At 63.4% G+C, this 15,584-nt stretch overlaps 1 protein-coding gene across 2 annotated transcripts in view; it reads right to left on the bottom strand.

Moving 5' to 3' along the window:
- Positions 1–2,785: 2,785 nt before the first annotated feature.
- LOC141974984 (syntaxin-binding protein 2-like) overlaps positions 2,786–15,584 on the bottom strand; it is a 38,759-nt gene continuing 25,960 nt past the window's right edge. The window contains exons 7-19 of one of the 2 annotated variants that reach the window (XM_074935073.1): positions 15,249–15,397; positions 14,927–15,011; positions 11,538–11,668; positions 11,287–11,394; positions 10,326–10,383; positions 9,733–9,798; positions 9,257–9,337; positions 8,786–8,924; positions 7,515–7,621; positions 6,903–6,992; positions 4,761–4,846; positions 4,209–4,366; positions 2,786–3,671 (exon numbers count right to left, since the gene is read on the bottom strand). In XM_074935073.1, coding sequence (XP_074791174.1) covers positions 3,592–3,671; positions 4,209–4,366; positions 4,761–4,846; positions 6,903–6,992; positions 7,515–7,621; positions 8,786–8,924; positions 9,257–9,337; positions 9,733–9,798; positions 10,326–10,383; positions 11,287–11,394; positions 11,538–11,668; positions 14,927–15,011; positions 15,249–15,397 — 1,338 coding nt within the window. In that variant the 3' untranslated portion in view covers positions 2,786–3,591. The remainder of the gene's footprint in view (positions 3,672–4,208; positions 4,367–4,760; positions 4,847–6,902; positions 6,993–7,514; positions 7,622–8,785; positions 8,925–9,256; positions 9,338–9,732; positions 9,799–10,325; positions 10,384–11,286; positions 11,395–11,537; positions 11,669–14,926; positions 15,012–15,248; positions 15,398–15,584) is intronic. The other variant, XM_074935074.1, reaches the window with a different exon arrangement.

The raw sequence follows: 15,584 nt of genomic DNA, 5'->3' as shown, positions 1-15,584 counted from the left end.
CATAATTGTGAACTTGGCTCAGGCTGGTCGCCTTCCCCACCTCCCGCCCAGCCCCGGAGGTTGGGGGCCGATTCTGGGGAGGGCTGGGGGACAAGATGCTGGGTCCCTGCCTGGGAGAAGGGGTGTGCGCTGGGCATCATTCTGGGATCACTCAGCCCTCAGCATGGCCAGGCCCAGGGCAGGCGGCACCGGGCTGCAGTCCATATCCACAAGGGATGGGGAGGTTGGGGGCAGGGTTGGCTCAGCCTGGGTTTGGCTAACTCCGATCTTTAGACAATATTTGCCCTAGGGCCCATTGGATGCACCCGTGCTGCCTACAGGGGGCACTGCCGCTGCATGGGGGTATCACCCACCCGCACCTCCTGCCTCCCACTGCCCCACCCCAAATCACCCCTGACCCCCCCCACCCATGCAGTGTATACAGCTTGCAGTTACTGTAAACCTCTCCCCCTCCCTGCTACCCCCACTGCCTCCCCCCAGCCCTGCTGTAAGCCCCCCAAGTCACCCTGCTCTGCCCCAAACAATCTCCCTCCAGCAGGGTCTGCATGCAGGTCTCTGCAGGATGAGCCTGTCTGCTGGACCCACCCTCCTGCCTAGCACCGACCAGGACCATGGCCAGCTGTCTCAGGCCTGCACCCCCCCCATGCTTCTGGGGGCAGGCTGAGGGGTACAGCGTGTGTGGCTGGAGTCCCCCTTGCTCAAGGTGCAGGCCTGGGGTGCACACGGAGCCCCGGTGGCAGCCTAGCTGTAAGAGCAGCCATGGTGGGAGCTGGCGAGCCCACAGTTGGGCAGGTGTCTCCGCCGGAGCTTTTTAATTCCGCACCCCCAATTTGCCGCCCACCTGCCTGGCAGCCACGCAGCAATTATCCAAATGGCTGTTAATTGTGGCTGATAATTCCCCACGGGGATCAGGGGATGGAAAGCTCCGCAGCTGAGCAGATTGGGGCTGGGCCCGAGCAACTGATCGGAGGTGCCAGGGTCTCTCACCCCGTCCACAGCAGGCACACAACGCTGGCAATGCTCGTTTGCCCAGCAGGGAGAGAGGAGCTGGCCCAGGGGGCAGGGGAAACAGGGCCTGCTGGGCTCTCAGGGACTGACCTGTTCCAGGGCACATTCCCCAGCAGGCTGCGTGTGCAATTAGCAGGAGTATGAGGGGAGAGAAGGATGGGCAGAGCAGGGGGTTCTGGGAGGCAGGACACCTGGGTTCTGTGCTGAGCTCTGGGAGGGGAGTAGGATCCAAGGGTTAGATCAGTGGCTCGGAGGCAGGACTCTTGGGTTCCATGCGAGTCACTCCATGCGTGTCACTCCTGCTCTTGGTGCCCTTTATTGAGGTTTCATGTCATTTTTCTCCCTCTGCCTGTCTGCTACCCAGGGCATCCCCTAGCTGGGCTGGGAAGCAGGCCCCTGCCCTCCCCACCCCTTCCGTGAACCAGCCAGGGGCACTGGGCTTGAAGGGGTGCTAGCCTGCCAAGGCCGAGGCTAGGCCCAGCTGATCACAAACAGGGCACGCCCAGCCAGGCCATCCCTGCGCCAAACCTGGCTCAGCCCAGGCCCCATCCCATGGCTGCATGGCCAAGTCAGTGCCCTCCAGCCCCCCGCCCTCCCCAACTGCCTGCAATAGCAGTGCTGCTCTCCCCCACCCGCTGGCCTGGCACAGGCAACCAGAGCCACTTAGTGACTCTGTGCACCACGAAAATCTCCCGGGTCCTGGGTAAGGCGGGTTTGGTCCTTGGCACAGCACAGCTCCCAGGCCTGGAGCCTCCCTCCCACCTCATGGAGTGCGCGACCATGTGCGGCTGGCTGAGTGCCCCCTGGGCACCAAGGGAGCAGGGGATGGGTTAGGAGAGGGCAGGAGGGGCCACACCTGCGAGCAGGATGAGAGGAGACGTTAGACAACCCCCAACCCTCATGAGTGATGGGTCTGATCCCCCACCACGGTCACCCCTGGGTGACAGAGGGGAGGCCTGGCTTGGCCCGGCCCGTGGGACAAGCCTATAGCAGCTGCTCACACAATAGGGGCAGCGGGACATAGGGAACTGTGTAGGTTCTGGGGCACGGCTGGGTGAGCCAGCACTGCACCAGCAGGGGGCGACCACAGGCCAGAGCAGAGCTGCCCGCAGGCCCTGGTCCAAACACTCCAGCCACTGCCCCATCCTCCTCCTGGGGGCTGGGAGGGGAGGAAGGAGGCAGGGCTGGCCAGGTGACTCAGAGCCAGGGACCTGCAGCAGGGCTGGAGGGGGAGCTGGGGAGATCCCGCTCCCTGGGCCCTCAGCCACCCGCCCCACCCCGTCCGTGAACAGCAGCAGAGGCCTCAGCCAGCCTTTGGCAATGCACTTCATTGGCCCAGGCACATGCCCAGCAGGGCAGTAGCCGGGGGCAGGGCCAGCACTGACTTTGTGATAATGGGGGGGGGGGGGGGGGAGACTCAGAGCTGCGAACAAACTCTCCCCCTGCGCCCCCCACCCCCCAGAGGTCACTCCCGGTAAAGGAGGTCACTGCCTTTACCTGGGATCACTCCTGCCAGCGCTTGCCCCAGCACAGCCCTGCTGGCGGGCAAGAGGGATCTCTAGGGCCCGTGGGATTCAGGGGTGAGACTTGGCTCAGGGCTTGATCAGACCCAACGGGGCTGGAGCTGGCTGCCTCAGATGGAGCTGGGGCTCCAGGTGCCCAGGGCGTGGCTCTGATACCCAGGGAAAGGCAGTGGGGAGGTGTCTGCCACTGGGCAGAGGCATTTGATCCAGGCCCATCAGGTGGCGAGCCCGCTCTGCCCTGCTGCTAGGGTGACCAGACAGCAAGTGTGAAAAATTGGGACAAGGGGTGGGGGGTAATAAGAGCCTATATAAGAAAAAGCTCCGAATATCAGGACTGTGCCTATAAAACTCGGGACATCTGGTCACCCTACCTGCTGCTGACCAACCCTGGACGCGCCTCCTACGCAGTCCTGGCTCCATCCCCACTTACTTGGGCACTCTGACTGCAACTCCTGCTAGGACCCCTCCCCCCTTCGGGGGACAGGGCCAAGAGGCCAGGGTGCCAGGCTGTGATGGGAGGGGTGCACGGAGCCAGGGCTGGGCCAGCACCCCAAGGCGGTGAATGGGGATGATATGGGGGCAGAAGGGGGGTTCTCTTTAACCCTTTGCAGACTGGACAGACACAGCCTGGGGCTCAGTGGCTGGGTCACATCCCCCCCAAAGCCAGACGGTGGTAGCAGCCTCTGCGTGCCCCGCATCACTGGCAGAGGGGTGACAGGAGGGGGAGGGAGAGGAGCTGTGCTTTGGGTCCCAGGCAGGGGAGGTAGGAATGGCTGAAGCTGTAGATAATGGAGCCTGACTCTTCCCCTATCCCATCGGGGAGACGGTGGCCATAGGGCACAGAGGGCGACAACGCAAGACGCTGTGTCAGAGGGAGGGAGCCTGGTCTGCCCCTGCCCTAACAGCCAAGCAGCCTGGGGGGCCCGTCCCCTCTCCCGTCCCTCCCCCAAGAACCGACACCGCTGCCAGGAGTAGGGGGGAAAGTGCCTTGTTAAGAAGAGCAGGTTGAGCTGGGGAAAGCGAGCTGTGGGGGGCAGTCTCTTGGGGGAGGGGGCTCCTCCTAGGCCTCCCCAGGTGCCTCATGGTCGAGGGCTTGGACATCATCCAGGAAGCACTTGGGAGTCAGGATGTGACTGGAACCTGGGGGAGAGAGAGGTGGTTGGCAGCGGTGGGCACAGTGGGGCGGGCATGAGGCTAGCAACACCATCTCCCCCATCCTTGCAGCTGGACCCTGCTCTAGTGCAGGGTGAGGCTGTCTCCTACCCCCCATGGCCTGGCACCGCACCCCTCGTGCCGCTGTACCCTGCACAGCCAGGCAAGAATCCACGCGCTGACAGTGTTCCTCACCCTTGGGTCTTCGAGGGGTGTGTGTAGGGAGTGAGCCATATCCCTAGCGGTGTTACTGAGGGTGTCTGACTGGGCCCCCACACATGGTCCCTAGGCAAGGAGAGACCTGGGGAGCCAAGGACCAGGAGATGAGGTGGCTAGATACAGGCCATGTGGGGCTGCTGGCAGTTGGGGAAAGCGCATCTGTTCCCAGGCCCCTGGGTGCGGGAGGACAGAGGTCCCTGTGGGTGCTGGGCGTGCAGTTCTAAGGTCTCCCCCTTCCAGGGGTTCCCGACTGTCCCTGACCTGGGCATTCCAGCCGCCCTTCCCCCCAGGACTCGCCCCACTCACCGATCACCACCTCCCACTTGCCCTCGGTGGCCCGGGTCACTTCATAGGCGCAGCGCATCTCAGACATGGACACCCCACCCAGCACGTAGATGATGAGGCGCGGGCCCGTCCGGTACTCAGCTGCTGGCTTGTTCTTGTGCCAATGCCCGAAGCGGGCGCTGGGGGGAGAGAGGGGCAGTGTGGATACCAGGGGCTCGCTGAGGGAATGCCAGATGGAAGGGCAGGGCCTGGAGGAGGCTGGGGGGCAGGCCCTGCCCAAGGGAGTGGGACAGGAGTCCCAAAGCAGGCAAGAGGGAATAGGGGAGGGTGGCACCTGCACTGGGCTGGGGGTGCTGTCTAAAGCTCGTCCAGTCTCTTTCCTCCATCCTGGGCCCTGGCGTGTTGAGGGACTGCTGGGGCGCGGGGTACGTGGTAAGAGGGGTCCAGGGCTCCAGGCTCTTGGACATCCCCTCCCCCGTAGACGGCAGGGTCCTGGCCACACACTCCCAGGCACATAGGCTCCTACACCCTGGGGGGGGTGGGGTGGGGGGCGTTGTCAGGGCTCTGCCTTACCTGACAGCAGCCTGGGAGCTGGTTGTGGGGACCGGGTCTGACACGAAGGGCCACAGCTTCTTGTCCAGTTTGTCCTCAATGATGTCCTGGAAGGGGGGGGGGGGGGGGTGGAAGGACGACAGGTCAGCAGGGGCCAAGCAGCAGGAACCTTGGACCTGGTGGCCAAGCCAGGCCCCATTGGTGGGGAGGGGCTGGGAAGGCTCCTCACTGAATGATTGACAGTCCCTGGGGGGAGCAGCTTGGGGCCCCCTTTCCAGGGTGGGGCATGGGGAGCCAGCAAAGAGCACGCTGACTCCTCCAGTGATGAGCCCCTATCTCCCCACATCCCCTCAGCTGCTCAGTGCCCTGCTGTGAACTCCCCACCCATCCACCGTTATGGGGAGGGCAGAGACCTCCTACAGCCGGATCCAGGGCCCCACACTTGGGTGGTGGGGGGAAGCAGGGGGCTGCCCTCAGTGCCCCTTCCCTGCTGTGGGCAGATCCAGCCCCTGCCTCTTGCTCCATGAGGTGTGTCCCAGGCACGCAGGGGGCCCAGGCTATGATACATCCTAATGCCACATAATAGGGGCTTTTACATTAGTCCGCTGCGTTGACTTGTACAGGGAAGCTTAAGGCCTGCCAAGCTGTGGCTGGCGCAGAGAGGGGGCACCCCGATTGGATTAGGCATGGGACTGAGGTTACCGCAACTACCTGCCCCAAAATCCCACAGGAGGAACCATCACAATGCTGGAACAGGGGCCTGGGAGCCTCCTGCCTGTGATCTGCCAGGGACAGGAGCTCGGGCGGGGGGGGTTAATTCGTGGTCTGGAGGAGCCCCAAGCCAGTAGGTTGAAGGCAACTAAGTGTGCCCCCCATCCCCTTGAGGAGTGCCCCACAGGACAGGGTGATGAGGGGCTCAGCCCCCAGCAAAGGTGGGGGGAAGGAGTGACCATGTCACCTCTCACAAGCTAAGCAGGTTTGGGCCCAGGCAGTGCTTGGATAGGAGACCTCTAAGGAAAAGCCGCTGGGTGCTGGGGGGTGCGAGTGAGTCAGCAGAGGGTGCTCTATGACCCCCGTGCGGCGCTAGGGGGCGCTGTACTGCAGGGAGCGGGCAGGGGGCTCGACCAGTACTGTGCTGCAGGAGTTCGTCCTTTAGATGAGCGTCAAACAGCTGCGCCTCACTGGAGGTTAGACCAAGGACCCTGCCAGCCATTCAGATTCCAGTGCCAGTCACGACAGTGTGCTGCCTGGATCCCCTGCACTTCCAGCCCCATACACTGATCACCTCCTGCCCTAGAGTCTCGGGCAGCGCTGCTGGGCGGCTGTTAACAGCTGCCTGCCACTCCTTAGGAAGAATTCAGCCCCGGTGAGGGACCCTTGTATAAAACTGCCCATTCCCCACCCCAGAGGTGGCAGCATCTCAGCACCGGGTAAGACAACTCCCCTGCACTTGTGTCTATGATTGAAGACCCCTAAGAACGGCAGCAGGAGAGGACTCTCTGATGAGCCCCTCACATGGCTAGAGCCCTGAGCAGATACAAAAGTGTGGATGTGCATCAGCCCGCGATCCACAAGCCGCCTTTTACCTGTATCCGCATCCTCACCGGCAGCAGCTAGCGAGGGTGGGGAAGGAGTCTTGCAGGGAAGAGGCAGTGTGGAGGGGGTGGGGGCTGGGGGGAAGGGGTGTCTCATCACGTGCCGCTCCTGGGGGGTCACGAGCGTACACGGCAGCAGCAGAGCATGTTGCATCACAGTGGGGTGGAGGGGTGGGGCGCCAGGGCCCCACCCGCTCCAATCCCAAATCCTGCTGCCCAGGAGCTGGTGGGGACACTGGTGCTGCTCGAGCTGCTGGACAAGAAGCAGCGTGGGGGGGCGAGTGGGTGCCGGACAGCCCTGACTCCGACCTGTCGCCCAGCCACTGGCTGCGGGCCGGCGGCCCCGAGTGCCCTGCATGCCCCGGGCTTCCTGAGCTGGATGCCGCGGGCCAGGCGCTGCTGGGGAGTAGAGCCCTGCATGGTTGTATCTGCAGCCGATCCACTATCGGCAGAAATGGGGCGCGGATATGCAGGGCTCTACACATGGCTGACCCCAAACCACCCCCTGGGGCCCAGCCTGCCAGTTGTGACCCCCACCCCCAAGGCCAGGAAGCAGATGGCCCGGTACCTCCATGATGTCCTTGAGCATGGGGGTCCAGCGGGAGAGCTGGTAGGTGGACTCCAGCCGCACCTTCCTCTCCGGTCGCAGCTGCCCGCTCTGGGGGAGGAAGGGAGAGGGGGTGAGAGGCAGCAGGGAGGAGGTGTAGGGTGGGAACGGGGGCAGACAGGGAGAGCGCGGCCTACCTGAGTCGCTCCAGCCGAGCTGGCAGGGGAGAGGCAGAGAAAAGAACAGAACGGATCACTGAGCGAGAGAGAGAGAGAGAGACGGGGAGAGAGACTGGGAGAGAGACGGATGGGAGAACAGAGCTGCTTCCCCCCATTCGCCGCATGGCCACCCCACACAGTGGTCACCAGCTCCAGCTCCCTGGCGATCTGAGGTCCTGACCCCCAGGGTCCTCTGCAGGGGCAGAAGAAGTCACCCCAGATGGGGAGTAACTCAGGGGGTCACCCTCATATGGGGAGGGCGTCACCCCACTGTAGAGGGCAGAGGCCACCTCTGTGCTGGGAGTAGGTCACTGCCATAGGGGGGCACCTCCAGGATGGCCTGGGCTCCCCTGTGCAGCACAGATCTGCCCCCTGGCATGGGTACAGCTGCTGGCCCCCGGCCCCAGTCCCTTACCCCAGGCGTGAGAGAGATGCCCAGGAACTGCATGTTGTGGATGATGCTGCTCTGCTGCTGGATGTTGGCATGCTGGATCAGCTTGGTGAGGTTCTCCTCGCCCACACCTGCACGGGGACAGACAGGTCAGCACTGGCAGCCCTGGGACACACCCACAGCCCAGGCACATGAGTCTGTGGCCCCAGGAGTCCTAGTTCCCCAATCAAATCCTGAGATCCTGCTCTTCCCACCCCTCTCAGAGCTGGGGTTAGAACCCAGGAGTCCTGGCTCCCAGCACCATCCGCTCTAACCCACTGGACCCCACGCAGTTAATGATCGAATTCATGTTCTTGCTGCTCCTCCCTCCACAGGTTCCCTCGGGCACTGGGGGAGGGGTCTCTCTAACTCCCCCTGACAGTGAGGTGGGCTCCCCCTCCTGCGGCCAGTCAGGTGCAACACGCTCCCTCCCCCTCCCGCCCCCCCAAACCATTTACTGCTGCTTAGTGCAGACGGGGAGGCCTGGCAACTCCACAGCGCCCCCTGGCCAGGAAACTGGGCAGCCAGGCAGCCAGAGGAGCCACATGAGGGCACCCTGGCCTGAGCAGTGCCTGAGCAGGGTTACAGGAAGGGCTCCGGAGCAGGGCCCTGACCCACCGAGTCAGCATGGGGCAGGAATGGATGGGGGAAGAGGGACTGTGCCAAGTGTCAGGGTCAGGGAGGTTCCCCAGGCCCTGGTGAGTTTGGGGAAGGGGCTGGATGCAGCAAGAAACAGGGAGCTGGTGCAGGGATGACACAAGGGGTGGGCAGGGGACTGGTCGCAGGAGGCTCAGAGACAGAACATGGTATCTGAGCAGCCTGCAGGAAGGGAGGGATGTCCCCCCTCCCTGCAGAGAACGGGCCGGGAGGCTGCTCCAGGTGTGTCTCTCTCCATCCCCCCTTCCTGCAGAGGACGGGCTTGGGGGAGCGTGGAGGGTGGACACTGCTCGGAAGGCAGCAGCGGGGAGCAAAGGCCGCCAGGTCCGACCCCAGGGGGCAGTGCGGAACGTGGGCACAGCGCACCAGCAGGCTCGCAGGCACCGAGAGGTGGGCAGAGGGGAGACAGGGCCGTAGAGCCAGGCTGGATACAGGACCTGGGAAGCGGCTGGCCGGGAGGCGCCCTACATGGCTGGGGGGCGTGCCAGTCTGAGCAGTGCTATTCCCCCCCCAGCCCCACAGGCCTGGGCCCTGCCTCCAGGAATGCCCCCTGCAGCAGCAGGCCCCCCAGTGCTCCCCCTGCAGGCCTGTGGCGTTACCATTCTTCAGGAAGATGTAGAGCAGGATGATGCGGATCTTGTCGTAGGCCTGCACGCTGGGGTCCAGCAGGACGGGCACGATGATCTTCATGGGGTCCTTGATCTTCTCCCCGTCCACGTCCGTCCCCATGGCCAGGTCCTGTGGGGGGAGGGGGCGCAAACACAAGGCCCAGGTCAGGCCGCTCTGCTTCCTCCCGCCCCCGCAGCAGGATGGGAGACACAACGGCCCCACGACCCACAGCTCGCCTACTCCGTGCCAGGGCCCCCTCCTCCCTGGGGTCAGCTCCCCCTGGGTGAGCAACGGGCCCCCAGGGAGTAACCCGAGCCGCATGTCACCCTTCTACACCCATGTTGCTGCATGGGGGGGGCTGGCCCTGGCTCCAGCGAACCTGCGGGTCTGAGACCCCTCTCTCCAGGCTGAGACCATGAGCCAGACTCTGCCCCCAAGCCAGGCTCTGCCCACAGACCCACCTGCTCCACGCTGCACAGCTTCTCCACCGTCCCTTTGAAGTGCCGCATGCAGTGCTCGGCCAGGTTCAGGTGCGTGGAGTACTGCGGGGAGAGACCGGGGCACGGGGGGAGTTTACTGCATCACCGGCTGGTCCAGAGCACCCGCACCCCCCAGTCCCCAAGGAGGGCCCCTCAGCCAGAGCAGCAACCCCAATAGGCTGTATAAGCAGAGTATATAGGGATTGTTTTGCCCAGCACTGATGTGCAGCCACCTCTGGGGTGGAGTGGGGCAGCTGGAGGGACAGGTCAGCAGCTCTCATCAGGCAGTCCCATCACTGGGGCAGGTCTCCTGCCTAGACCTGCACAGAGCCCCCCAGAGTGCCCTGCCCCCCAGGAGAGTCCCTACTGTCCCTCACCAGCCCCACAGAACACCCTGCGCCCCCATCAGCCCCACTGAATGCCCTGCCCCCACCCACTAAAAGCCCCAGCCCCGTTACCTTGTTCAGCTCCTTCTGATACTGGGGCATCTTCTTCAGGATCTGGGACAGGTCCTTGATATTGGCCTGGATGGAAGCGGTGGTGAGATCCCGGCCCCTCCCAGTGCTTGGAGCCCCCTGCAGGGCAGAGGCCTCGCCGGGGGACAGCCGCAGCAGGCCAGCCACGTGTGCCAGGGCCAGGGCGGGTCACTCAGGCCACATGTGGCTGCAGCTTGGGTTAGACCTGCCTTTCCCAGGCCAGCTGGAACGAGATGGGAGCCCCGCAACCCGAGCGCCCCTCAAGGTGTAAAGTGGCAGCGGGCCAGGGAGATGCCAGCGTTGGCTCCCTGCAGCTCTCCCTGCGCGGCCCCGATCCTGCTGTCTGACCCCGCCCCATGGGCCTCTGCCCTCCCCCACTGTGGGGAGCTCCAGAGCTCTGGCTGGGGGGCAGGGGGCTCCACATACACCTCTTAGCCCTTTACAGGCAACCCCCCCCCCACCAACCCCTCCTGGGGCAGCAGGGCAGCCTCCCCTCCCCATCAGTGGCAGTGGGATGGGTCCCCCCGTCCCTCCTGCCTGAACTCCCCAATCGCTCCCCCCAGCCCCCACCGCACCTTGTCCGTGGTCAGCCTCTTGCTCTCACAGAAGGTGCGCAGCAGCTCCGTCACCTTCCTGCAGCAGGGAGAGGGGTCAGGCCGGAGCCAGGCACTGCCTTGGAGGTAGGGGGTACCCTGTCCTATGCTACAGGGGATGGAGCCCCTGCCCCATGGGCACCAGGGTTCTCTGCCTCGAGCGCCTCAGACGGGGCGTGGGGAGCTGGGGGTGCCTCTTCCCAAGTTACCCCAAGGCAGAGAGTTCAGTGCACCTCTGGGGGCTCCTGGTGCCCTGCTGGGGGGGGCCTGGGGGCAGTGGCAGCCCCAGCAGGCCTGTGAGGGACTCACTCAAGGGGGCTGTGAGGTGCATGGGGAGACCCCGGGATCAGGGGAAGACAGTGTCCAGGGGGATCCCCGAGAGGAGATGTGGACAGTGGCTCTGGAAGGGAGCACTCAGAGGTCCTTTGGGGAGAGGGGCTGAGTCCAGGGGCTCTCAGCAGCCAGAGAGGAGTATGTCTGAGGGACAAGCCCCAGCACTGGGTGGGAGGGGGAGGCACTGAGCAGGAGAGGGGTGTGTTGCGGGGGGGGGGGGGGGGGGGTGTCCCTGCACTGGGTGAGAGAGGAGTGTATCCAAGTGGTGTGTCCGAGGGGGCCCCAGGGGGTGTCTGAAGGGGAGGACAGGGAAGTCCCAGCACTGGAAAAGAGGGGGGAGGAGTGTATCAATGGGGTAGAGGGTCCTGGCACTGAGTGGGAGAGATGTGTCCAAGGGGGGAGGTCCCGGCAGCGGGTAGGGAGGGCTGTGCCAAAGTGGGGATAGAAGGTCCTGGCAGTGGGCAGGGAGGGGAGAGGTGTGCCGAAGAGGGTCGGGGGGGTGCGTAGTGGGTCCCGGCACTAGGCAGGGCATGGAGGGGCATGTCCAAAGGTCCCGGCCCTGGGTGGGGGACAGAGGGGTGTGTCAGGGGGCAGGGCTGAGCGCGCTCACTTGGAGACGTCAGCGATGTGCATGTGGCGTAACTGCACCCAGAGTTCGTCGTCTTCGTCCAGCAGCGCCACTTTCTCCCGCGAGTCGCTGATGCCCGTCGTCTCGTACCTGCAGGGGGGAGACGGGGTCAGACTGTGGCACCCCTCCCCCCAGTGTGGGGGCTGCGGAGCAGTGCAGGTGCCTGGGTCACATCCCCCCCAGCCCGCCTGAGGAGGGGTGCGGGGCGCCCCCTGCTGGCAGCCAGGCCCTACTTGTAGGTGTCGTTCTCGATGCTGAGCAGGTCGTAGGCCATGGCCTGGTAGGTGAGCTCGTGCAGCAGTGGGGACACCAGGTCGAAGCTCCGGTCCACGATCAGCAGCTGAGAACGGGCTTTGTCGGGGCCCTGGGGCAAAGGAGAGAGAAACCCGTCACCCCCTGCTCTGGCGGAGGGTTCCTGGCCTGGCTTACATGGCACAATCCAATGGGCCCTGGTGGCCTGAAACTTCACCACCCGCCCTCTCTGTGACCCAGCCCCAACCCCAGGGGGAAGCCAAGAGACACCCCCCAAGCTAGCTGGGACGTGCCCTGGGGTCCTGCCCTGACTGGCAGGGAGAGCTCCCCACCCTGCAGGGACGGGCTACCTGCCCCTCGTGCAAATAGCAATGCCCCCCTCCCCCAAGCACGTTCTCTGCTCGTGCCTCTCCACCAACGGGAGCATGCCCCTTACAAGGCAGCCCCCTCACTGCCCCCTATGCGGCATGGGGACGGGGGGGAACTACACCAGAAGGGCCTGGCTAGTCTATCATTAACCAACACCAGGCCCAGAGACTCTTTGATACAGGGTCCCAGAGGGGGACGATGGGACGTTATCCTTATGCCCCACCTTGCATCTGAGCTGGGACCCCATATGAGGCTCTAGCTCCCAACTCCCAGCCTGGGTGGCCCCCCAGCATCCAGTGGGACAGAGACCACTCAAATGGTCAGCATCTCAGACCCACATCATGGGGGGGCTGGCCCAGCCACCGCTTCCTGCCTGATCAGCATGCACTGCCCTCTTTGCACAGCAGGTGGCGATAGGAGACCAGCCCTGTGCTCTCATGGCAGACGGCTCTGAAACCGGCTCCAGCAGCCCCAGTGGAACCCAAGCCCACCCAGGAGCACCTCGGCAAGGGGCTGAGTCTGCTCTTCGCTGGGTAGCACAGACAGTTGGGGGCGGGGGGGACATACAGCCCCTGATGCTTCCCCAAATGTCCCATCTCAGTACGTGGCTTGATTTTCAGCCACGCTCGGGAGCAGAACGTCGGACCAGCCACCACGTACCCGCCTGGCAGGTCTCCACAGCCTCTGGGTAAATGGGTTGAGGCTGACGGGGAAGTGCCTCTCTTGGAGGAGTATCTGGCCCCCACCACTGTAGCACTATCATTGCTGCATCCTGCCCCCCCATGCACGTGGGGCTGGGCAGGGCTGTCACCCCATTGCAGAGGGGGATGGAGGCCCAGAGGGGCTGGGTGACTCACCCAGGGTCACACAGGGAGTCTGTGGCAGAGCAGGGACATGAACCCAGAGCTGGCGCCTTCATTCCTCTCCAGCCCTACCCAGCCTGGATGGGTTGCTATGCCCAGCCCCTGCCCCCACCCCCCACGGGACTCTGCTCACACCTTTGCCAGTTCGGCTCTGCTGGAGGGATCCCCGAGTGCAGATGGGGGCTGGCGTAACCACTGAGTCACCCCACCCTGCCCAGAGCAGAGGGGTGGTTAGTGCACTAGTGGGTGCCACAGCACTGCCTGTCCCAGCTACCCCTCAGGGCTGCCAGCTGGGAAACATCAAAGCAAGAGGGACTAGTGCAGACAAGGCCCCAGGGTGCCGGGACCGCGGGCTGGGTGGCTTTGGAGATCTGACTGCTAGAGGCCATGCTACAAGAGACCCTGGGGTTCTTTCTGCGCCAGCTGGCAAGGCAGGGGCACATTGGACTGGCCAGCCGGGATTGTGCTGCATGGAGCCAGCATTGCATTGAGAGCAGGGGCTTGAGTCAGCACTCCTGGCCCTGCAGTGGGCGTGCTGTCTGGATTCTATTGAAGGGGGCTGGGCAGGAAGGACTCCTGGCTCCTATTCCTGCCTCTGCCACGTACTCCCGGCACACTGCTCCATGCCTCAGTTTCCCCTGTGTAACATGGGGATAGTGCTTACACCTGTGACAGGGAGGCTTGGCAAGAGCCTCAGGAATATCCCTGGGGGGACTCACAGGAGTAACAGCAGCAGGGTGTGCCCGGAGCAGGACTTTGATCTTTGCTAATTGCAGGTGGGGAGGGCAGACGGGGGCTGTAGGCTGGAGCTCCAGTGGTTAACAAGCATGCTGTCAATCCCTTCCCTGTGGAGATGGTTTGGGCAGCCGGGTGTGTGCCAGGCTCCCCTCAAAACTACAGCAGCTGCACTGCTTCAGTGACGCCGCCTTTCCCATACCCCCGAGCGATGCAGTTGCACCGACCCAATTCCTCATGTAGACCAGGCCTCGGTCTGACCTTGGTCAGTTCTCAGGCGAGAGCTCCCAGCTTCCCCTACTTATCCCCCAGCTCAAACCTTCCCAACCCTGTGTTCTCCAGCTGGGGGCCCTGCTCCAATTCCCTGCTGGGAGCATCCAGCCACGAGCCATTGGAGCCGGCACGGTCTTTCTGGCTCCCAGGCTGATCTGGGTTGGATTCTCTTCATTTCACCAAGACAGGGAGGTGACACCCCCCTGCCCCCGGCATGACTCTTACCTTCCCCAAGAGTCCTTCCCTTCCACCCCCTGCCAGAGAAGCCATGAAATATATAGGGAAACGGAGGCACGCATCAGATTCATAAGAGATATTACAAACATTCCCAGTTGGTCCCAGGTGCACAGTCTCCCAGCAGCTTGGCAAAGGCTGGAAGCAAGAGCAGAGGCAACAGGAGAGAGAGATCTGGGCAGGCCTTGGATTTTACATCACTTTGCTTCTCCTAGGGGGGCAGGAGCTACTGGGTTTCCCGTGTGAGAATCCAGGGCAGGGTGGGTTTGCAGCTCCCTTCTGCTGGGGGTGGGACAGGGATGGCAGGAGCTGGGGGAAGCCTACAGGCGAGGGCTGACTGTGGCTAAGGCTCAGGAGAGCTGGGTTCTATTCCTGGTCTGACAGACTCCCTGTGTGCCTCAGTTTCCCCATCTGTAACACAGGCCAACCTGCCTCCCCTGGGAGGCTGAATTCATTAGTGAGGTTCCGATACCATGGTGATGGGTGTAGGAACACACACAGACAGGAGTGTTCAGGTGTGGAAGAGGCTCTGTGTTCAAAGCTTAGTTCTGTGATTGAACTGCCCTGTTTATAAACAAAGAGAGACTGTGCTGGGCACACACTTCCCCGGTTGGTGCCTCAGTTTCCCCATCTGTACCGAGAGGATAATGACACTGGCCTTTGCAGAGCACTTTGAGATGTGCCCATGGCCAGCATTAGAGAAGGGCTGGGGCCATTAGTCCAGCCACACAGGGAATGCTATTGTTCTGCCAACCCCTCAGGATCTCCAACGGGGGCCTAGATCCCCACCCTTCCCCCTGCCAGGATCTCCAAGGAGGTTCTGATTCACTCCTCCTTCCTTCTACTTCTCATGCGCTCCCCCACCCCCAGTGGTGGGGCCGGCACAGCTTGCTCACCTCGCCCATGCTGGGGTTGTCTGCCTTGAATGCGTTGAGTTTGGCCAGCACAGCGTGTGCCAGGTGGAAGTTATCTTCATGGCCCCTGCAGCAAAGACCAACCCTAAGGGTGAGAAACAGCCCCTCCCGCGGGGCACCTGCGCTTCCAGTAAGGGATGACCAGGTACCCCCTCCCTCTGGGCACACACACTTCCTATAGGGGATAGCTGGGTACCCCTTCTCACTTTCTGTAGCGGATGGCCAGGTACCCTTCCCTCCCCCGGGCACACTCACCTCCTGTAGCGGATGGCCAGGTACCCTTCCCTCCCCCGGGCACACTCACTTCCTGTAGCGGATGGCTGGATACTCCTTCAGGGTTTCACACAATGTGGCAATCTGCTCTGCCAGCATCTCCATCTGCTTGTTCTTGTCCAAGGAGCGGAAGGGGCTGAAGCAGTTGTGGAAGGTCTGGGGCCCGTCCAGGGAGTACACCTGCAGGTGTGGGGGTGAGGCAGAGATCAGACCCTGGCACCTTGCGGTCCCCCCACACTCCAGCTAACTTACCCCATAACCTCCAGCGCCTGGGGTGCCAGGGAGGGACCATGGGCAGCGGAAAGCAGCCTTCACCCCAGATATGCTCTTCCTGGCCTGACTGACCCCAAATGATGGCATGGCTCTG

The sequence above is a fragment of the Natator depressus genome, chromosome 20, assembly GCF_965152275.1.
Source record: "Natator depressus isolate rNatDep1 chromosome 20, rNatDep2.hap1, whole genome shotgun sequence".
In the NCBI taxonomy this organism is placed as follows: domain Eukaryota; kingdom Metazoa; phylum Chordata; order Testudines; family Cheloniidae; genus Natator; species Natator depressus.
The sequence above is the reverse complement of the archived record's forward strand: the minus strand, read 5'-3'. Positions and strand labels throughout refer to the sequence as shown.